This window comes from Gymnoscopelus microlampas (assembly GCF_963454915.1).
Source record: "Gymnoscopelus microlampas genome assembly, chromosome: 16".
NCBI classification, from domain to species: domain Eukaryota; kingdom Metazoa; phylum Chordata; class Actinopteri; order Myctophiformes; family Myctophidae; genus Gymnoscopelus; species Gymnoscopelus microlampas.
In genome coordinates, this window is record NC_139953.1 from 20,175,562 (window position 1) to 20,194,805 (window position 19,244).

The 19,244-nt window shown below is 41.1% G+C and overlaps 1 protein-coding gene across 1 annotated transcript; it reads left to right on the forward strand.

Annotated features, from left to right (window-relative positions):
• Positions 1 to 1,761: 1,761 nt before the first annotated feature.
• Positions 1,762 to 16,777, forward strand: LOC311063240 (adenylate cyclase type 8; the record flags this gene model as incomplete). The annotated part of the gene is made up of 20 exons (XM_084082533.1): positions 1,762 to 1,917; positions 2,959 to 3,699; positions 3,969 to 4,118; positions 6,070 to 6,209; positions 6,923 to 7,034; positions 7,725 to 7,852; positions 8,657 to 8,815; positions 9,823 to 10,072; positions 10,469 to 10,648; positions 11,009 to 11,109; positions 12,058 to 12,259; positions 13,073 to 13,180; positions 13,431 to 13,588; positions 13,788 to 13,869; positions 14,173 to 14,331; positions 14,551 to 14,697; positions 14,862 to 14,957; positions 15,284 to 15,398; positions 15,569 to 15,771; positions 16,298 to 16,777. 20 exons carry the CDS (start codon positions 1,762 to 1,764, stop codon positions 16,505 to 16,507), a joined length of 3,597 nt encoding a protein of 1,198 aa, XP_083938659.1. The 3' UTR covers positions 16,508 to 16,777.
• Positions 16,778 to 19,244: the final 2,467 nt, after the last annotated feature.

Sequence of the window (19,244 nt, forward strand, 5' to 3'; positions counted from 1 at the left end):
TTACTTGATGCGACTGCAATAATGTTTACTCTCAGTTGCTGTAATGGGTTTGTAATCTACTGATCTTGCCATAGAAATAGACTTGAGAGAGCTTCACAAGCACAACTCTGTAAGAATATTCCTATCGTCCTAACATTCACTACTATAGTTACAGGTGGGGAGATAATTCAATTAATTAAATTCAATCTTTGCTAACAAACGACCTGCAAACCATGTCTTCAAACATCTTAGAATGATATCCAGTCTGCCTGCTATAGATCTACTGTATGTTGAGTTGTGACTCTAAGTGCAAGCCATGAGGAGTTTATCTCTGGGCATTAACCAGCTCATGTCTAAATATGGCAACAGGCTAGGTAGAGTGGAGTCTGTCAAAGGTTGTGTATATTGTCCAACACGTGGGAACTTCTCCAAAACGTTTGAACACAGAGATGATGCATCACTTCACATATATAAAAGATTATTTTGGGGTACCATGTGGCTTTGCACTGACCACGCACTTCTTGTGGGTTGCAAGGATCCAAGTTCTTATACGACTACCGTCTTGTCTTGTACGTCTTCCCTCGCTCTCTGGCTTTGGTTTCCTGTCTCTCTATACTCACCTATGTAGTACCTTTAGTACATTCTCTTAAATTTCTCTTATATCATTTCTTAATGTACTGTTAAGAGAAAAAATAAGAGAAGTCAACTGATGCACCAAACGGTTTTAACATGCTCTTACTCACATGCTGAATGATGAATCCCACTTGGTCATAAATTAGGGGGGCATGGCCGTTTGTTTGTTATAGCATAGGTAACGCCGGCGCTAAACACTATATACGGGCACCTTTTTGTGCTGTGAACAAATACTTTGGCACATCACTACAAGAAATGGAGAGATCATAACTGAAAAAGGGCTGTAAGAAGAACTTCAGCACTGTTAAATAAACGTAAACAAAGTAAACATGTTTGTTTTGATATTTGCTGTTATTCGTATTATAATATAGTAAGAATAAGAATGTATAAAGAACTGCTATTTGTGGTAAGCTTGCGCAAAAGAAAAAATGCCTGGTGTAAACTTCTGCTGAGAAGCTAAAAAAAGAAGAAGCTGACGGCATGTAATATCATCCAAGGGTTTTTATAGTCTTTTGGGATCAATGGACCAATAGTATTTCTTTAGCCCCCTCTAAAACATTTATTGATTATATGACACTGATGTGTTTTATGTTCCCCAATTTAAAAAAAAGTATGTTTCCTTGCACTGGACAAATCATTTGTGAATTTATTTTTTATTTGTGACTGTGAAAATGAGAGGGTTCGATGTTGCTCAGTTTGTAAATCCAAACGACTTGGCTGCTTTGTTAATACTCATTAAGCACAATGGGTTATAGCATAATCAATCATCTTGGTAGCGAGAACAAAAAAAAAAAAACGTAGGTGAAAGAGGAACTTGAAGTTACGGTAGTAATCATGGCTGTTATTTATTAGCAGACCGTGGTAATAATATAGCAGCATGATAGTGTTAGGAGATCATCATTCTGAGATGTAAGTTTGTAATAGTAATATTGTTGTCGTAGTAGTTGTTTATTATAAGGATCCCTCTGTTTATGGTGTGGTTGAAAAGCATGGTCTGGCCCACTGAAATGCAAAGCAACTGTCACTGAAATGTACTACCTCTAATGTCATCATTTTTCTTCAGCCACCATCGACAACGTGGCCCTGCTGTATTCCCGTTCCTGTCCTCTCGTAAGCTGAAACAAGCAACGATCGACTAAGGTCATCATCATGGTGACTTTTGCTGAGACGTCGGACATCAGTCCAAATGAGTTGCGTGAGCCCTCCTGCCTCGTGCCACCTCTCTCCCCTGGGCTGCGACGCAAAAAAATGATGTGGCAAAATGCTGTTAAACACATCATCATCCAGCAGGAGCTGAGTGAGCAGGTGAATAAACACTATAGTCAAGACCACACATCTCATTGTTCTGGAGCTTCAGTGAACAAGTGAGATACGAATATGTTTCTTACAGCTATGGAGTGACATAATTCATCTGTCTGGAGATTCATGCATTTGCCCCTGTACAGTATATGAGTGTGTGCATGCATAGTACATACATGTGTCTGATGTGTGCAGCTAATCCTGTATACGAGTAGGCTGATCAGCGTCATACTTTTTGAGTGTGGTGCCAATAGGCCAAAGACCTCGTTCTGCAAGGCTATTGAACTTTAATTGGGGACAGGGAGGGTCCTAGCACTGGACCAGCACAAAACTGGTCCAGTGCTCGGACCCTAATTAAAGTTATATTTAAAGTGTTGTTTTTTACTCGGCCATGGCGAGGCATTGAATTCCCATGTTTCATAACCTTTGATTTACTGGTGATACATAATTGACACATGAACTTAACTAAAAAAGTGTGCTCCTCAGAGCACAGGTCTTCTCCAGGCCGGGTTGCCTAGCCAGGGTCCGCAAGCTTTCCTCATAGCCACTTGGAAATTGGAATAGGATCTAAGAAATATACATGTTGATCACATGACCCCAGAGATGTACCGATTTGTGTGAGTTTTGGACAGAATCTGTAGGAGAAATAGCAAAAAGTGTGTTTTGAAGAAAACTGGAAAAAGATGTTGAGTGTACAATCTTCGGTTCAATAGTTATAGGCCAAAACGTGAAGTGGGCTGTTGTAGTGCCACCATGAGGACATTTGAAACATTTGGGATGGAGGTTATTCCTTGGCTTAGTGGGTATGTGCTTGCAAAGTTTCCTAGCAATCGGGTGCTGAATTCATTATTTGTGGCACTTTGTGCAAAACGGCCAATCCCAAAAACGTTGGAGGCCAATGTTAAGTTGAACTTAACCGAAGGATTGTGTTGCTTTTGGTTATAATAACAAATTAGCTGTAATGACAGAGATCAGAAATGGAACAGAGCATGGAGTTACAGTGAACGGTATGGTGTATACATTCATTCTTCTGACTTGCTTTGACAGGTGGGTGTGGAGCCAGCACGTAAAATGTTTGTGACTGATGCCTACATTGAGGAGATCAACAAGGAAATACGCAACAAGGCCTCGCGTGGGTTCACCAAGCGGCGGACCTCCTCAACCCGCATCCACCCCAGTCACGAGCGAGGTTCCACCAGCACATCACACAGCAGCAGTGTCGGGGGCCTAAGTGACTATGTTACTGATGCAGACTTCTTCGTCCGCTGGGGCCACACTGTGCATGGCGTCTATATGCCCACGCTGAGACACACCTTTAAGTCTCGTGACCTGGAGAAACTGTACCAGAAACATTCCTGTCACCAACGGCGCACCTCGCTAGCCGTCACCAATGTGATTGATGCCGTTGCTAAGCTACACATACTGGTACTGTACCTAGCAGTGGCTCCTGATGCAGCCACGGACACCCTGCGTGGCTGCTTGACAGGCATCTTCATGGCATTAGCACTAGCAGTGTGTGTCTTCGTATTGATGTGCAGAGACTCACCTCGCTGGCTTCGTTATGCTGGCCTGGTCAGCTGGCTGTCTCAGACCACGCAGGTGCTTGGCGGGCTGGCATACGGGCTGGAGAAGGATCCGTCGTGGTATGTGCTGTTCACGTTGTTCGCCACGTACACACTGCTCCCGTTGCCCCTGCTCTGGGCCATGTGCGCAGGCTCCCTCACTTCAGTGCTACACCTTATACTGGAGATGCTGCGCCACTACAACGATGCTGTGCTGTTGAGGAAGGTGAGAGAACCAAGACTGTGATGTCTTTTCACAGCTTTGACCATAATATCATACATAAACACACACCATTAACCTATTAATGGATTCATTTTTATATTTCGTGTTTGTTTGCATTTCTCCACTGACATTAAAACGTTACTAAACTTGCCTGAATAATTTTGTCAATGATGGGTAAACCTCACTGTGCATTTAATGTCACAGATTTTCACAAACTTTTTTCCAGGGACTGGAAGTGAATAAATGTATAAAGTCGTTTGTGTTTGCTACAGGTGTTTGCCAAAGGCCTGCTATACCTGGGTATGAACACAGCAGGCCTGTTCATTCATTACTTGACTGACCGTGCCCAGAGGCAGGCGTTCCTGGAGACGCGGCGCTGCATCGAGGGACGCCTCAAGCTGGAGCAAGAGAACCAGAGACAGGTGTGTGTGTGTGTGTGTGTGTGTGTGTGTGTGTGTGTGTGTGTGTGTGTGTGTGTGTGTGTGTGTGTGTGTGTGTGTGTGTGTGTGTGTGTGTGTTTGTGTGTGTGTGTGTGTGTGTGTGTGTGTGTGTGTGTGTGTGTAGGATACTGAGGTATACCAAGGTTGACAAGAGGTCAAAGGTTATTACATAATTCTGACCTTCCTGGTGACACTGACCATCCCCATGTTTTTTTATACCTAAGATTTTGTCACCCACATATACTGTAGGTTCCCTCTGAAAGTAATTAACACGTTAGTTGTTTTATTCAGTTTCACGGCTGTGTGTGAGTTTCAGGCCAAAAAGTATCTATTTAATTGACATTACAAAATACGGTTCTAACAATTAAAATTCATTCATTCAACCTTTATTTAAAATTCTCGGAGAGATCATTGAGGGAGACCCTCATTTACAATGATGCCGAGATTACACATATGAATAACATAAGAACAACAAAGAAAGACAATATGTTGACAACAATCACTTAAAACAGTTGCATGATTGACAGCAAATCAGTTAAAACAGTTGCATAGAGATAGTAAACGGTTATTAAGTAAATTCCTAAAATGGCCAATAGATGCTAGGGTATTTAGTTGAAGATTTTGTTGCAAGAGGTTCCAAGAACCAGGTGCACCAATGCTGAAAGCAGTCTTTCCCAGTTCAGATTTGGCAAAAGGAACTAGAGGCACTAGCCATTCACTAGAGCGAGTTAGAATTCTACAAGGTTTCTGACATAACATGGCTGAAATATATGGTGGTAATTTTCCAACCAGGGTTTTATAAATGATGAGGTGCCAATTGTGTCTCTCAGTTAGAGAAGACCAGTCCACCTTATCATACAGGACACAATGATGAGTATTTTAGTTGTCACCAGTAATAAACCTCAGAGCTGAGTGGTAAACTGAGTCCAGGGTCTTGAGTGTGGAGGCAGCTGCATGACGATAGATTATGTCCCTATAGTCCAGTACAGATAAAAATGTGGCTTCGATAATCCTTTTCCTACAGAGCATTCTTGTATTCTGAGACTCTTTCTATAGCTGATCCATTGGTGGTGGTGATAAGGAGATTGGAGTGATCTATGTTTTGGGATTTAGAGAAGACCATGAATTTTGTTTTTTCGTTAAGTGTTATTTAAGGTTGTTAAAGCAGTGCTGTAGTGAGTTAAAGGAGTGTTGCAGTTTTTGGATGGCCAATAGAGTGGAGTCAGCGGTACAATTTAAGATTGTGTCGTCGGCATAGAGATGCATTTGACAGACATATAGAGAAGAAACATAATTAATTAATTTCATTAATGCATATAGTGAACAGGACAGGGCCTAGAATGCCTAGACTGCCCACCTCCCATCTTCACACACATTGACATCTGTCATACACAGGCCTGGAATTTTGTAATTTTAGGGACAAGGCCACTTGGCCTTTGGTGTCGTCCATTTTTTGAGGGCACAAAGGCCAAATGCCAGGGCAGGAAGGCCATCAAATAAATCAAGATTTTAGTCCTCTGAAATAATGAATAGAATGTAAGGGTTAAGGATGATTTAAAATGTAATATGTAGACTATCTGCAGTGAAATAAATAAAAACTAACCCTATCCCAGAATCTTTAAGAGACAGGGCAAAAATACGTAAAATAAAATACAAATACTACCCACACAGACACTATAGTGTATTTTAATCCAGTATGGTTCGGTGTAAAAATCTAAAGGGGAACTCTGGCATGTGTTGCTTTCAAATGAACTACTTCAATTTCAAGTAATACTTCATCAAAATTCAAAGTGTGTGACATTATCTGTGGGTTACTTGCAAATTGTCTGTGTCCAAGTGTCATGCTGAATTTAGTTATGTCCTTCTGTGATCATTATGCGATATGTATTGTACCTAAGTGTCTTTAATGAGAGCTTGTTGTGTCTCTGAGCAGGAGCGGCTGGTGCTGTCTATCCTGCCTCGCTTTGTTGCCTTGGAGATGATCGCTGATATGAGCTCTTTCGATGATGAAAGTCTCAGTCTCAGTCCCCAAGAGTTTCACAAGATTTATATTCAAGAGTACAAGAATGTCAGGTACACGCATGCACACACAGAGCACTGCATAGCATAAGTTTAGAAATAATGAGTTGAAAAACAAGGCATATGGATTCAGAGCTTAGTGGGGGTGTGACTATAGCAAAAGACACAGCCCTTAAAAGTGTTACCGTTACGTTTAATTTTTTTAACGTTTCTTTTTTTGTTCTACCTACAGTATGACCATACTCTTTTTTACTGTATTTATATAGACCCTCCAGAAAAACGCAGGCAAAAATCCTAGATTTTGTGATGAAATATGCAGGGTTTTTATGTGATTTTATGCGGTGACATTGTGTGAAGTTGCAAACTATGCGGAAAGTTGCGAAATATGCGGAAAGTTGCGAAATACTATGCAATGCACATATTATGCAATGCGATGCGCATATTATGCGATGCGCCCTTTTTGGAAAAAGATTACCCCTGCATAATTATGTGCGTAATCACATATTATGTGCATAATCACGTTTTTCTGGAGGGTCTAGTATATCAGTATTGATACTGTAGATAAATTGCTGAGCGCCTTCAGTAATTATATGTCCAACCAGTCTTGCATATGATTGATGAAACAGCTTTTGCAAAGCTGTGTCTAACAGGAATTTCATTGAACTATCGTGCAATACATACAGTACAGAATAGGTTGTTGTTTTTGTAACTGTTTTCTTAAATGCTCCTTCTCTTACCTGCTCTTTTCTTCTTTTTTATATTTATAGTATACTTTTTGCCGACATCAAAGGCTTTACTCTGCTGTCTATGAACATGTCGGCCCAGGAGCTAGTTCAAACCCTTAATGAACTCTTTGGACGCTTTGACCGCTTGGCAGAGGTGACAGCATGCACAGTTTGACTGAATATCAGTTTAAAAAATATATATACACCTTTCTGCCATACAAATTTCACCCCAAAACTTTGTTTAGCAGTAATGAAAATCATATTCTTACAATATATACTTACAGTACATAGTACTTACATATTGTCGGTACATGTTGTACATGGAATATACTGTATACATTCTGACCCAGGACAAGTATAGGGAAATTCCCGGATCCCATTTTCTTGTCATTCATTTCAAATGTGAGTGTTGTTACCGTACTCAGTGCATCACAATTTGTGAAAGAACAATTGTTCTTACGTGACTTGTTAAAAAGGCAGTTGCTAGTTCTCTACACACAGTATTATGTGTAATATGATGTTACTGGTATACTGTATAGGTCCCCGTCCCTCTTGTGAAAGAGATTTTATATCTCAATGAGGTCTACCTGGTTAAATAAAGGTTAAATAAAAAAATAAGCATCAGGATTCCACTGTGAACACCCATCTACACATTAGAGATTATTTCTGCCCTTGCTTCTTCAGTTATCGCTTAAATATGCAAGTACCTTTATGAACCACAGCACACCATAAGTTATAATGCACTATAATTTCTCAAGGCTATTAGTTTCATATTGTGTTCATTTGCCTTCTCTCTTTTCCTGAACAATGTCTCTAGTGGTCCCTCTTCTCTTTCTCCTAACAGGAACACAACTGTCTGCGGATAAAGATACTAGGAGACTGTTACTACTGTGTGTCAGGAGTCCCTGAGCCGCAGCAAGCACATGCACGCTACTGTGTTGAGATGGGTCTGGCTATGATTAACACCATACGGTTAGTCCATCTACTGGAGCCGTGGCAGCCATATTGGAAAGAAATTGGGCCTCTTCCTTACTTCCTTCATAGGTCTTACCAATGACGCTAATTAAGGCTCTGTTCCATTCTGGTCAAACAGTCAGAGTGCTGATATTGTGCATGTCTGCTCACTGGAAACACTATGCTGCACCAAAGTGAGGGACCCTCATGGTTCCTTGAGGGGGTTTCCAAATGGCTCCTTATGGGTGTGTAGTTATGGGGGTCCTTGAAATCAAAAAGTTTGAGAACCACTGTGCTACATAATGTAACAGAGCCTTAATTAGTATAATTGGTGAGACATGTGAAGGAAGCAAGGAAGAGGCCCAATTATTTTCAATATGGCTGCTGTGTGCATACAGCCTATTGGAATCCTTGCTTTTACAGGGATTTTTTCCCCTTCTCAATGTTAGATTAGATTAGCCTCTATTGTCCCAGAGGGATATATAAAGACAATACATAGAATCTCCAGAGTACATCCGTACATACCTCCTAACACACAAACAACATGTCAGAGTGGCAGTTTGTTTAATGCTGCAATGGCTGATTGGACAAAACTCTTACTTAAGCAACCTTTTTCCCATCTCAAAGTTTTTCATCTCCGTCCAAATGGCATAATTGTAAAGTGACGGTTGAGGGGATGATCACTGTGATTTCCTGCTGTGAGTACTAGGCGTGTGATGGCTTTGTTGTTCATATCAGAGTTCAGAAAGTTTGGGTGTGGGAGGGCCAACAGACCCGTGGACAGATGTTAATTTGGATGTTCTGCTATCCTGCCAAAATTAGATATGTGAGAAAGCAGTTGCACTACGACGTGGACATGCGGATTGGAATTCACTCAGGCTCGGTCCTGTGTGGGGTGCTGGGCCTCCAGAAGTGGCAGTTTGATGTCTGGTCCTGGGATGTAGGCATCGCCAACATGCTGGAGGCAGGGGGCATACCTGGGTAAGTGCACTGCTAGTGGACCAGCCGTCTCTCCAATAGAGCAGTGGTTCTCAAAGTGGGTTCTTGAGTGGGTTCCAAGGGGTCCCCAGGGAAATTAGTTAATATAGCATAAAAATCGGTATTACTACTGTAAACCTATTAGGCCTACTGTAATTCGTCTATTTGACTTAAGTGGGCTTGTAGATGTGCCAATTTTTTTTTCTTTCTTTTTTAAAGATATTTTTGGGCTTTTTCTGCCTTTATTTGATAGGATAGAAGGCTGACAGGAAATGGGGAGAGAGATGGGGGGGGTGACACAGAGCAAACTTTGTCGGGATTGAGAGTCGAACTTGCGAGACGCTGTCAAACTGGATTACCAGCATATGTGGTATGCGCCTGGACCGCTAGGCCAGCAGCGCCCCAGTGCCAAAACATTTTAACAACACACATCTTGTATGGGGGTCCCTGGCACAAAATATTGTCTGATGGGGGTCCTCGGCCAAATACATGACATGAAAAAGTTGGAGAACCATTGCAATAGAACATATTTCTGTTGTGGCCCCTCTTTCCTTATGGTGACTATCTGGGTTATTATTATTAGACATATATGTTCAGTAGGCTGTGTTTGACATCTACTGTACCTGCTACCCTATTTGTAGCAATTGTTTTGCTGGCACTTATTTGCTTGACTGCTTCTACTGTGTTTGTTCACTATAGTTTATACTTCACTTCTTAAATCACTTGGGATAATGGTGTATGCTAGTATAAATGCAAAACAATATTTAGTATATTGCAAGATTATATTTTCTACCAAAAGATAAATGTCAGGCGCCTACTACGTTTTTAAATATCACAGGACATATCTTAGCCACAGTACAGGGGTGTGTGTGTGTGTGTGTGTGTGTCTGTGTGCGTGCGTGCGTGCGTGCGTGCGTGCGTGCGTGCGTGCGTGCGTGTGTGCTGACCTGTCTTTTGTCTTTTATCAACAAAAAGCCTCTCTTCATCTCCCTCTGTACTGTGTCATCCAGACGGATACACATCTCCAGGGCCACTCGGGACTGCCTGCAAGGCGTCTATAAGACTGAGGATGGTCGTGGCTGTGACAGGAGCGAGTTTTTACGGAACCACAAGATGGACACCTTCCTCATCTGCCCCCTGGAGGAGGGGAACATTGCTGATCATGTTTCGCCCCCTAAAACCCAGACGCCCCCTAAAACCCAGAAAATCCGCACCTGGAACCCAGATTTACCATTTGGCAACATCATTGATATGAACTGTGTAAGTGGACTGGGAAGCATACGTTGTACCATTCTGTGTATCTGTGGCATCATGAGAAATTATTTGTGGTGATTCATTGATTTCCAAAAAAATATATATATTTTGCATCTCAATTCAGGAGTGCATATGGTGTGTGTGATATGAAATGTAAGCTTGTGATATAAACACGACTTTAGGAAAAGTTTCAAAACAACATATGTATTAATTGAATATGCAGTAATTAGACAGACCACAGGTTAGTATAATCCTGAGATTGAGGTTTTAACACCTTAAACCGTACTTCTATTTTCACTGAATGTTTGCCCCAGAATATGACCGCCAGGGTTCATGTGGTTAATGCTTACATTATGCCCTGCAGACCCTTTTAACCATACCTCCTGTTATCTATACTCACAGATACTGGCCTCTTTTACTAACGGCTCCATGCCACAGCTACCTAACGAACGGCAGTCCACCTCCAAGGAGATTAACAAGCGCATTGAACATGCTATTGCGGTGCGCAGCAGTCAGCGCATGCACAGGGAGCACATCACTGCTGTGACACTGGTGTTCAAGGACACACACATTGAGACCAAGGTGAGATGGGAGAACTAGTTTTAGATAGCGTTGTGTGATTAAGATTAGAGTAGATTGGGTGCACAGAGGTATACTGTTAGACCAGTGGTTCTCAAACTTTTTAGTTTGAAGTACTCCTATAACTCTGAGAGTGTACCTATAAGTTCCATTTACACACTCTCAGAGTGACAGACCTGTAAGGGTCCATTTGGAACCCTCTCAATGAACCCTGAGAGGGTCCCTGGACCTCGCATTGAGAACCATTGCTATAGATAACGTTGTATCTAAATATTTTAAAAAATCATGGTAGTTAATTTACAGGTACTGTATATGCAGTAGAGTAAACTGTGTTTGTGTTGCGATGCACTTTTGTTGTCCCAGTTCTCCCAAGTGAGAGATGAGATGTTCAACTCCAACCTGGTCTGCTCCTTCATCATGCTCCTCTTCCTCATGGCTGCCCAGGCCCTCATCCCTGCCCCCAGGTAGAGAAGACTGCTTTGTCCCATGTCTACATTCCTTTGTCTAACATCCTATCCAAATTAGGCTCTATATACTTTGTTGTACAACAGATAGTCATTTTTGACAATTTCCCCAAATAAGCCAGGTTTAATGTGGTTAAAAACACAGCTGTTTGCCTTGCTTACACACACACACACACACACACACACACACACACACACACACACACACACACACACACACATACACACAGATAGAACTGGCTACTGGATCCAATACACTGCCATGTATGCACAGTATGTTGGAAGGGTGATGATAGTTAAAGGAGACATCCGCTCATTTTAAGTGTTATGTTTGATGTGCGTCAAATCACTTACCGACGTAGAAATGAAAATCGCGTGACTCCACAAATCCCCCTATCGACCCCCACCGTTGCCATGATAGTAGGATGCCTGTTTCTCTCCCGACCTGGCAACCTGGGGCTGCCATGCAGAGAGATAAGCAGCCCCAGCATTAGCTCGTTCTGTTATTAGCCGTTAGCTTCTCGGAGTTTTAGCGCCTGTTACATTATCATGGGACTCAACAATGAGTACTAGAAGCAAAAAAACAGACTTTGCATTTGTTAAAATAGGCGAATTTGGGCTATCCAGCATCCTACTATCATGGCAACGGTGGGGGTCGATAGGGGGATTTGTGGAGTCACGCGATTTTCATTTCTACGTCGGTAAGTGATTTGACGCACATCAAACATAACACTTAAAATGACCGGATGTCTCCTTTAAGGACCAGCAGAAAAAGGGGTGGGTTTCCCTAAAAAACACAAATACTGTTTTAACTTAGTTCAAAAACATTAATTTCTTCATTTTCTTCTTTCCTTTTATTCATTTCTTCCTTTGTCTTTGTCTTTTTCTCAATTCCTCCTTCAATTCACATTTTGCAACAACTTTCCCACCTTGTCTTTTCTCTGCCAGGCCATACCCGGTGGTGGTCCAATTTACCATCTTCCTGCTCGCCTACATGATACTGTTACTTCTGGCCTTGGCCGAGGAGTTCAAGCAAGTGCCTCTGGTGCTGCAGCACTTCTGCTGCTGGATCCACGAGAACAACAGTGCCCGCAACCTACTCACCCTAACCGCCATCGCCCTCAACTTTGGCCTAGCCTCCGCCGACATGGTGAGAAATGCAAAAGCTCAGTAGTGGAGGTGGTGCTTGCCAGTGTCATCTGAGGCAGCCAGTAGCCTACTGTTGTTCTGAAATCTAGAGCCAGCGTACTCGGGAGAGGTTAAATTAATTAATATGCTCTATGACCCTACGCCTGTGCACTTCAAGGAATGCTCCACTGTTTTTTAAGTGTATCTCTATGTCTTTATCTATAGGCGTAATTATGATCAATTCGAGTCTGTCAGCACTCTCTGTGTCATCGAGGCAGAAAAACTACAGCCATTTCCCCCTCTGCCACTAATAAGCTCAGTGCATCACTGTAGACCCGACCAGGTTTCCAGAAGGTGGCATACCGATTTCCTGTTCGGATTAACTTTCCCATGGATTAATTTGATTGGCTCTTCAACAGATTTGAATGGGAAACACATATGACACCTTCATGTGTTTCAGTTCAAATCTGCTGCTGTGCCAATCAAACAAGGCTTTAGGATAGGTTTAATTAACAAGAACAGAAAACCCGGGACCACAGTTGTGCACAGAGCCTATGGCCTTGAGAACTGTTCAACAACCAAGCCTTCACTGTGAATTCTGGGTATTGTAGGATCAAACAGCAAAGTATCATGTTTAGAACGGGACAGATTATTTTGTTTTCTTAGCCGGTATTGCATGTTCTGTATTAAAAGTTTTTTTTTTTTTTTTTTGCATCAATTGACACAGGTAATATCGCAAATTGACTAAACATCTACAACTTTGACAGTGGTGCACTCCTTTAAGTTAAGAGGGTTTTTCTTTTTCTCATGTGATTTATATGTGATGTTTTTCCAGCTGTGGTGCATTCTTATGGACACTGACACAGGAGTGCCTGGCGTTAAGGACAAGCTCATTACAGATTCACCAAACCACAGGCCCCTCACAGCCTGCACATACCCTGAGGTAAGGAGACAGTGGCTGGACCACCCTCTATCAGTCACCATTTCTCTGTGAAACATCATTTGGATCAGTCAGTTAGTCTGCATATTACAGTCTCCAACCATAACACAGAAAAAAAGGCAATATATAACACAACTTTACAACTTCACAACATTTACACTGGCTACACCATGACTAATGTAATCATTATTACTTCAATATTCTTCAATAAAACCTCTCATCCGCTGTTCTCTGCCTGCCCCCCTTGGTGTAGTTCTTTGTGTTGAACGTGGTGATCGCCATGGTGACATGTGCAGTGTTCCTGCGTCTCAGCTCTCTGCTGAAGCTGGTGGTGCTGCTGATGGTGGTGGTTGTCTATTCCTACCTCATCCACCTGGCCTTCTACACACTGAGCCACGACACGCTGCACAGGTCTGTACTGTCTATTCTGTATACTTTAAATACACACACGTCCACATGAGAGCTCCAGCACACATAAACTGTTATACTCACCATACACAAATACTTTATTACATCATATAGTTTCACAACTACTTTTATTGTGTGTTTTTTTCTAGTGTCATCTGTTATTCACATTCTGAACATCTATTTAATCACATACTGTACACAGGTCTCACTATCTGAGGAGAAAAGGAATCTCCATACTTGTCATGGCCATGTTTCTTGTGGCTGTGTTCTACAATGGACGGCAGGTACTGTAGCCTAAACTATTCCTATACTTCTTCCTTTAAACAGTTGAGGCAATAGGCACTGCATGGGTTTGGCATTCTTTGCTTTGACTTTGTTGTGGTTTTGTTGTACTTGAAATTTGTTTAGTTTAACTTTGTATTAGTGCGTACTTCCATACCTCAATAGCAATAGTTTGACATTAGTAATTTTATCAATCTTCTCGTTTGAGTGTAACTGAGTCAAGAAGGTAGTTGTATGGCAGGCAGACATGCTAGTCATTTCAGTTGTTTATGTGTGATAATGACATACTGCCTCATTAAATCCAGTGGGAGGCCACAGCCAGGCTGGACTTCCTGTGGCGTCTACAAGCTCAACAGGAAGTAGAAGACATGAGGGAGCTCCGGGAACACAATGAATGTCTGCTGCACAACATCCTGCCTGCACACGTAGCACGACACTTCCTGCAGAGGAGCATGAATAATAATGTGCGGAAAATGCAGTTTCATGCTTTTTTACCTAGACTATGACATATTAGCTCACCTTTGTTTGACCTCTAGATAACTGTGCCCCCTTGGATCCTTCAGATACCATGACCAGACCTTATTGGAACTACATTTGTTGGATCAACAACTAACCATTTTACGCATAATATTTACTGTCCTATCATGCATGAATTTTGAAATGCTTTCCTGTCTTTGCTGTAGGAGCTTTATGCTCAGTCCTATGATGAAGTTGGAGTCATGTTTGCCTCCATCGCTGGGTTCAATGAGTTCCAAGAACAGAAGGAGATCAAACACGAAGGGGTGGACTGCCTCAGAATGTTGAATGAGATCATTGCTGGCTTTGATGAGGTGAGCATAGGATTATGAATGGTCCATATACATTTTAGTTGTATTGAATGGGTTTTTGTTTGTTTTTTGTTTTTTCCTAAACATTAATTTCCATTTTTGGAAATGAACGCAAACCAAATCCATATATACATTTATTTAACATCTAACAATCATTTTCTCACCAGTTGCTAGAGGAGTCATATTTTCAGGAGGTGGAGAAAATCAAGACCATTGGCGGCTGTTACATGGCTGCGTCTGGCCTGGCAGACCCAGACAGACAGGTGGGACAGCAAACATGAAACAATCTGAATCAGTGACAGTTTATCGAAATTTGACTTGATTGGTTGGTCTCTGTGTTCTCACAATAACACAACAGGGTGAGAAGCATAAATACACATTGAAATAAAAATGTGTATTAAGTGAAAATAAAAATACAATACGAACAAAGGAATAAGAAATCTGATGCTAGTGAGTTATGTACATTGTAGAGATGGTGGAGTATTTACAGAAATTCTGTCAGAATCACATAGAAATTGACCTCTTCTCCAGTAACATTAATCGGTACTTCATCAATCTTGGCTATTCAAACACTTTCTTACACACACAGGGGCATATGGATCAGTGGAACCACCTGAGTGAGATGGTCCTGTTTGCACTGGCCATGCAGGAGACCTTGAAAGAGATTAATAGGCAATTATCCAAAAAGTTTCAACTGCGTATTGGTAAGTAGCCAATCCTTTCACATAGCCTACAGTTACACACATCCACTTACAAATCTAACCTGCTTCAAATAAAACACTATAGAGCTCTATGAGAAGACTCACATTTTTTGATAAAGATAACTTCGAGCAATTTAGTACTAATCCCTCTTCTTCTCTGGACTGAAAAAAAGGCATTGCCCATGGACCAGTGGTAGCCGGAGTGATCGGTGCCACGAAGCCACAGTACGACATCTGGGGGACAACCGTGAACCTAGCTAGTCGCATGGACAGCACAGGGGTGACTGGCCGTATCCAGGTTCCTGAGGCCACGCGCAAGGTCCTGACAGAATGGGGCTTTGTCCTGGATCTGCGTGGTGAGATCTTCGTCAAAGGGGTGAGTTGCTCAAAGGTTGTGCAGACAACAGATAGAGGTTTAGGTTATAGTCGAGGAAATATGTCGAATTCACAATATCTGTCCGCATTCTAACTCTGATACAGTAGTATATCAGTATTAGCAGGATCATAATCAGTTCATTGTCCAAGTACGTTCACAGGTTGGTCGCTCTCAGTGTGCACACAAAACTACAATCAAGTAGCCTAAAATAGAAAGAAAATATTTATAAAGAATGAGAGATGTAAATGACAGTGAATTATACTGTACGCACATGTCACTATTACAGTTTCTTAAAGTTTGGGCATGAATATATACAGAATCAAGACGGTGTAAACATGATGTCGAACTGACCAGCATGTCCAGCATAGAATGATGCACTAAATATTGCACAGAAAATCATTATAATTCATATCCTTTCAGAAGTTCTGATAATAGGTTTTGGGTTGCATGTGCATGATCCCAAAGTGAAGTGAACACAAAGAAATCGTGCCATTATCTATCTAACCACTACCTTGTGTTATCCTAGGTGAGTGAGCGCCAGGGAAAGGTCCGTACATATTTCATCAGCAACGTGCGGAGTAAGAAAGCCAACCTCGAGAGGAACGGCCACAGGAAATCAGGAGGCCGCAACACGCTAGCCGGCGTTGTATTTGGTCTGGTGCAGGCCCGAAACAAAGAAAAACTGAGGGAGATCAAAGGGGGGTTCAGTCTGTCCTCATACTCTACTCATTGCTGAGGTGGGACATGTGACAAAACAGTGGTGCAGGATTCAGCCCCCTCGCATTCCTTTGGTATGACACATTGTCATTGTTTGTGTACACAAAAGTGACTTCTAAACACATTGGGATCAACATGCTTCAGAGATTACAGAGACCTGTTCAGAGTTGCAACGGGCTATTGAAGCCCATCAGAAGCTTCACTCCTGTCTGTTTACAGTTGTTTTTTTTAAGACAGAAAGACAAAATTAAGAGAGAGTGGACTGCCCAAGTGGAACTTTTTTGATTCACAGTGCCGAACTAAAACTATTCATAAAGTTCCAGGACACCATACAGGATCAAAAACTTTGAAGAATCCTTTTCTGGTTACCATATGAACACAGTATAGAACCTGTATGTATTGTATCTACATGCTATGAGTCTTGTTTCCATGAATATTTGAGTTTCATTTTATACTTATAACAAAGGCCAACATGTACTGTATAATACACCGACAATACTGTGATTATATGTCACCACTAAGCCTGTGTACCTCTAAGCCAAACACAGTACCTTTAAACAGTACCAACACATCCTGTGCAACCTTGTTTGCATGACAGCTCTCCAATGGCTTACAGAATACCTATTCTGTACTGTAAATTACAGTATCATTATTACTATTGTATATTTTAACTCATAATTTCAAACAATTATTGATTCTTAGATTCTGCTTTTTCCACTGTATTAATGATGTTCCAAAATGTCAATATAAGAAAAACTGCTACTTTATCTACAGCAACATAGTTTGTGTTCTCTCACTGCGCATAATTATTCAGAGACAGTGAATACAAATACAACTTACACAGCAAGATTCTCAGTGTAAGTTAGTTTAAAAACCGACCCTTATATAGATCCATATACAATTAAATGTACACACATTTAGCTGTGATCCTAAGTCTATAATGGCAACTGTCTATGCCAGAGTCAACACGGTCTGTTCCGGTAGACATCTTATCGGTTTCTGAAATTGGCTTAAAAACATCAGCTTTCCACATTCAGCAGTTGAGGATCAGAAGGGGCGCATATCCATTTTCTATTTAAAGGGTGCTGAACTTCAAACCACAACTTAAGAAAAATTAAAGTTCTCACTCTGTAGCTCCCCTTTTGCATATTTATTTATGGTACCACCTGAGTGGGTTGAGTGATGTTTCGAGCACACTGCTCTTCTTCAGACTAGTGACACATTCAGCAGTTAACCATGTTGCTTTTGTCTAGTGGTTAATGGCTAAAAACCAGACCTTAATTGAACCCCATCTGATTGCCAAAAACACAGTCATAATCTGACAGTGACACTGATCTCACTTCATACTCATGACATGTCATTTATAGCCTAAAACGAAAGGAGGCTAAACACTTTTACCTCAATGTAAAGATGATATTGTATGTCTTTTTAGGTCTGTTGTACAGAAAAACTATGCTATTTTTAGGTGGTTAACTGTGTTTTTTTCCACAATTTCTACAAAATATTTGATGTTCTCATTTTCTGCTAATAAAACCAGTTTATGAAAATAAAATGTAGTGGGTTTTCATTTCAGCCACCATATTTCATAGTGCAGGCCTACATGTGTCTATATGATTTGTCACAGTAATTACTGGAATAAGAGGTTGAGGACAGAAGGAAAACATTACCGTTTTTTGAAATTCCCATTTGCATCACATTTATGTTACTGATTGAAATAAAATTCCTGAATGAGACCTATGGAATGGCCAATATGCCTTATGCCTAATGTTGCATTGTAGCAATTCTGCCATCTAGAGGCATGATCCCTGAAGTGAGACCGTACATGATTGATCAGGTAGCCTCTGAGTCTGTAGTAGTACAGTCTGAGTGAGTCTACCAACAGTTAATAGTTTACTGTATCCAATGGTGGAAAGTAACTAAGTACATGTACTGAAGTACTGTACTTAAGTACAATGATGAGGTACTTTTACTTTACTGGAGTATTTCCAATGTTCAATACTTTTACTTCTACTCATCTCTGAGGAAAATACTGTACTCCTCTACAATTATTTGAAAACTTTAGTTATTAGTTACTTTGTAGATTTTGATTATTATTACAAAACATACATTAACAAAGCCGATCTACAAGCTCACATCTGCTATTTTCAAACATTTTTTGTACATTTTATACATTAGAAAACTTGTGAACTGGGACATTCTGCATAATGACTTTCTAATTTTGGTACTTTTGTACTTTTACTCAAGTACATTTTGAATTCCAGACTTTTACTTGTAACAGAGTATTTCTACATTGCAGTATTGATACTTTTACTTAAGCAAAAAACTGTAGGGAAAACTGAGTACTTTTCCCACCACTGACTGTATCAATAAGAATGAAAATATGCTTGTGCTTGTCAGGGTGGGGCGGTCCCCAGTTCAAATATGAATATTTTGGAGGGTCCCCAGTTCAAAATATGAATATTTTGGAGGGTCCCTGTAGAACTATATGCATTGTTCATAAGCTACTGTGAGCATACACCTAACTTACCAATAGAGGTCCTGGAACCAAAAATGATTCAAAGAAACCAAAGACTCTTACTGACCACCACACAAAACAGTCCCCAGTTCAAATATGAATATTTTGGAGGGTCCCCAGTTCAAAATATGAATATTTTGGAGGGTCCCCAGTTCAAATATGAATATTTTGGGGTATCAGTCACTCACAGCCATAGAGGTATAAGGTCACAGCCTGAAAGGTTTGGGAACCCTTGATGTAG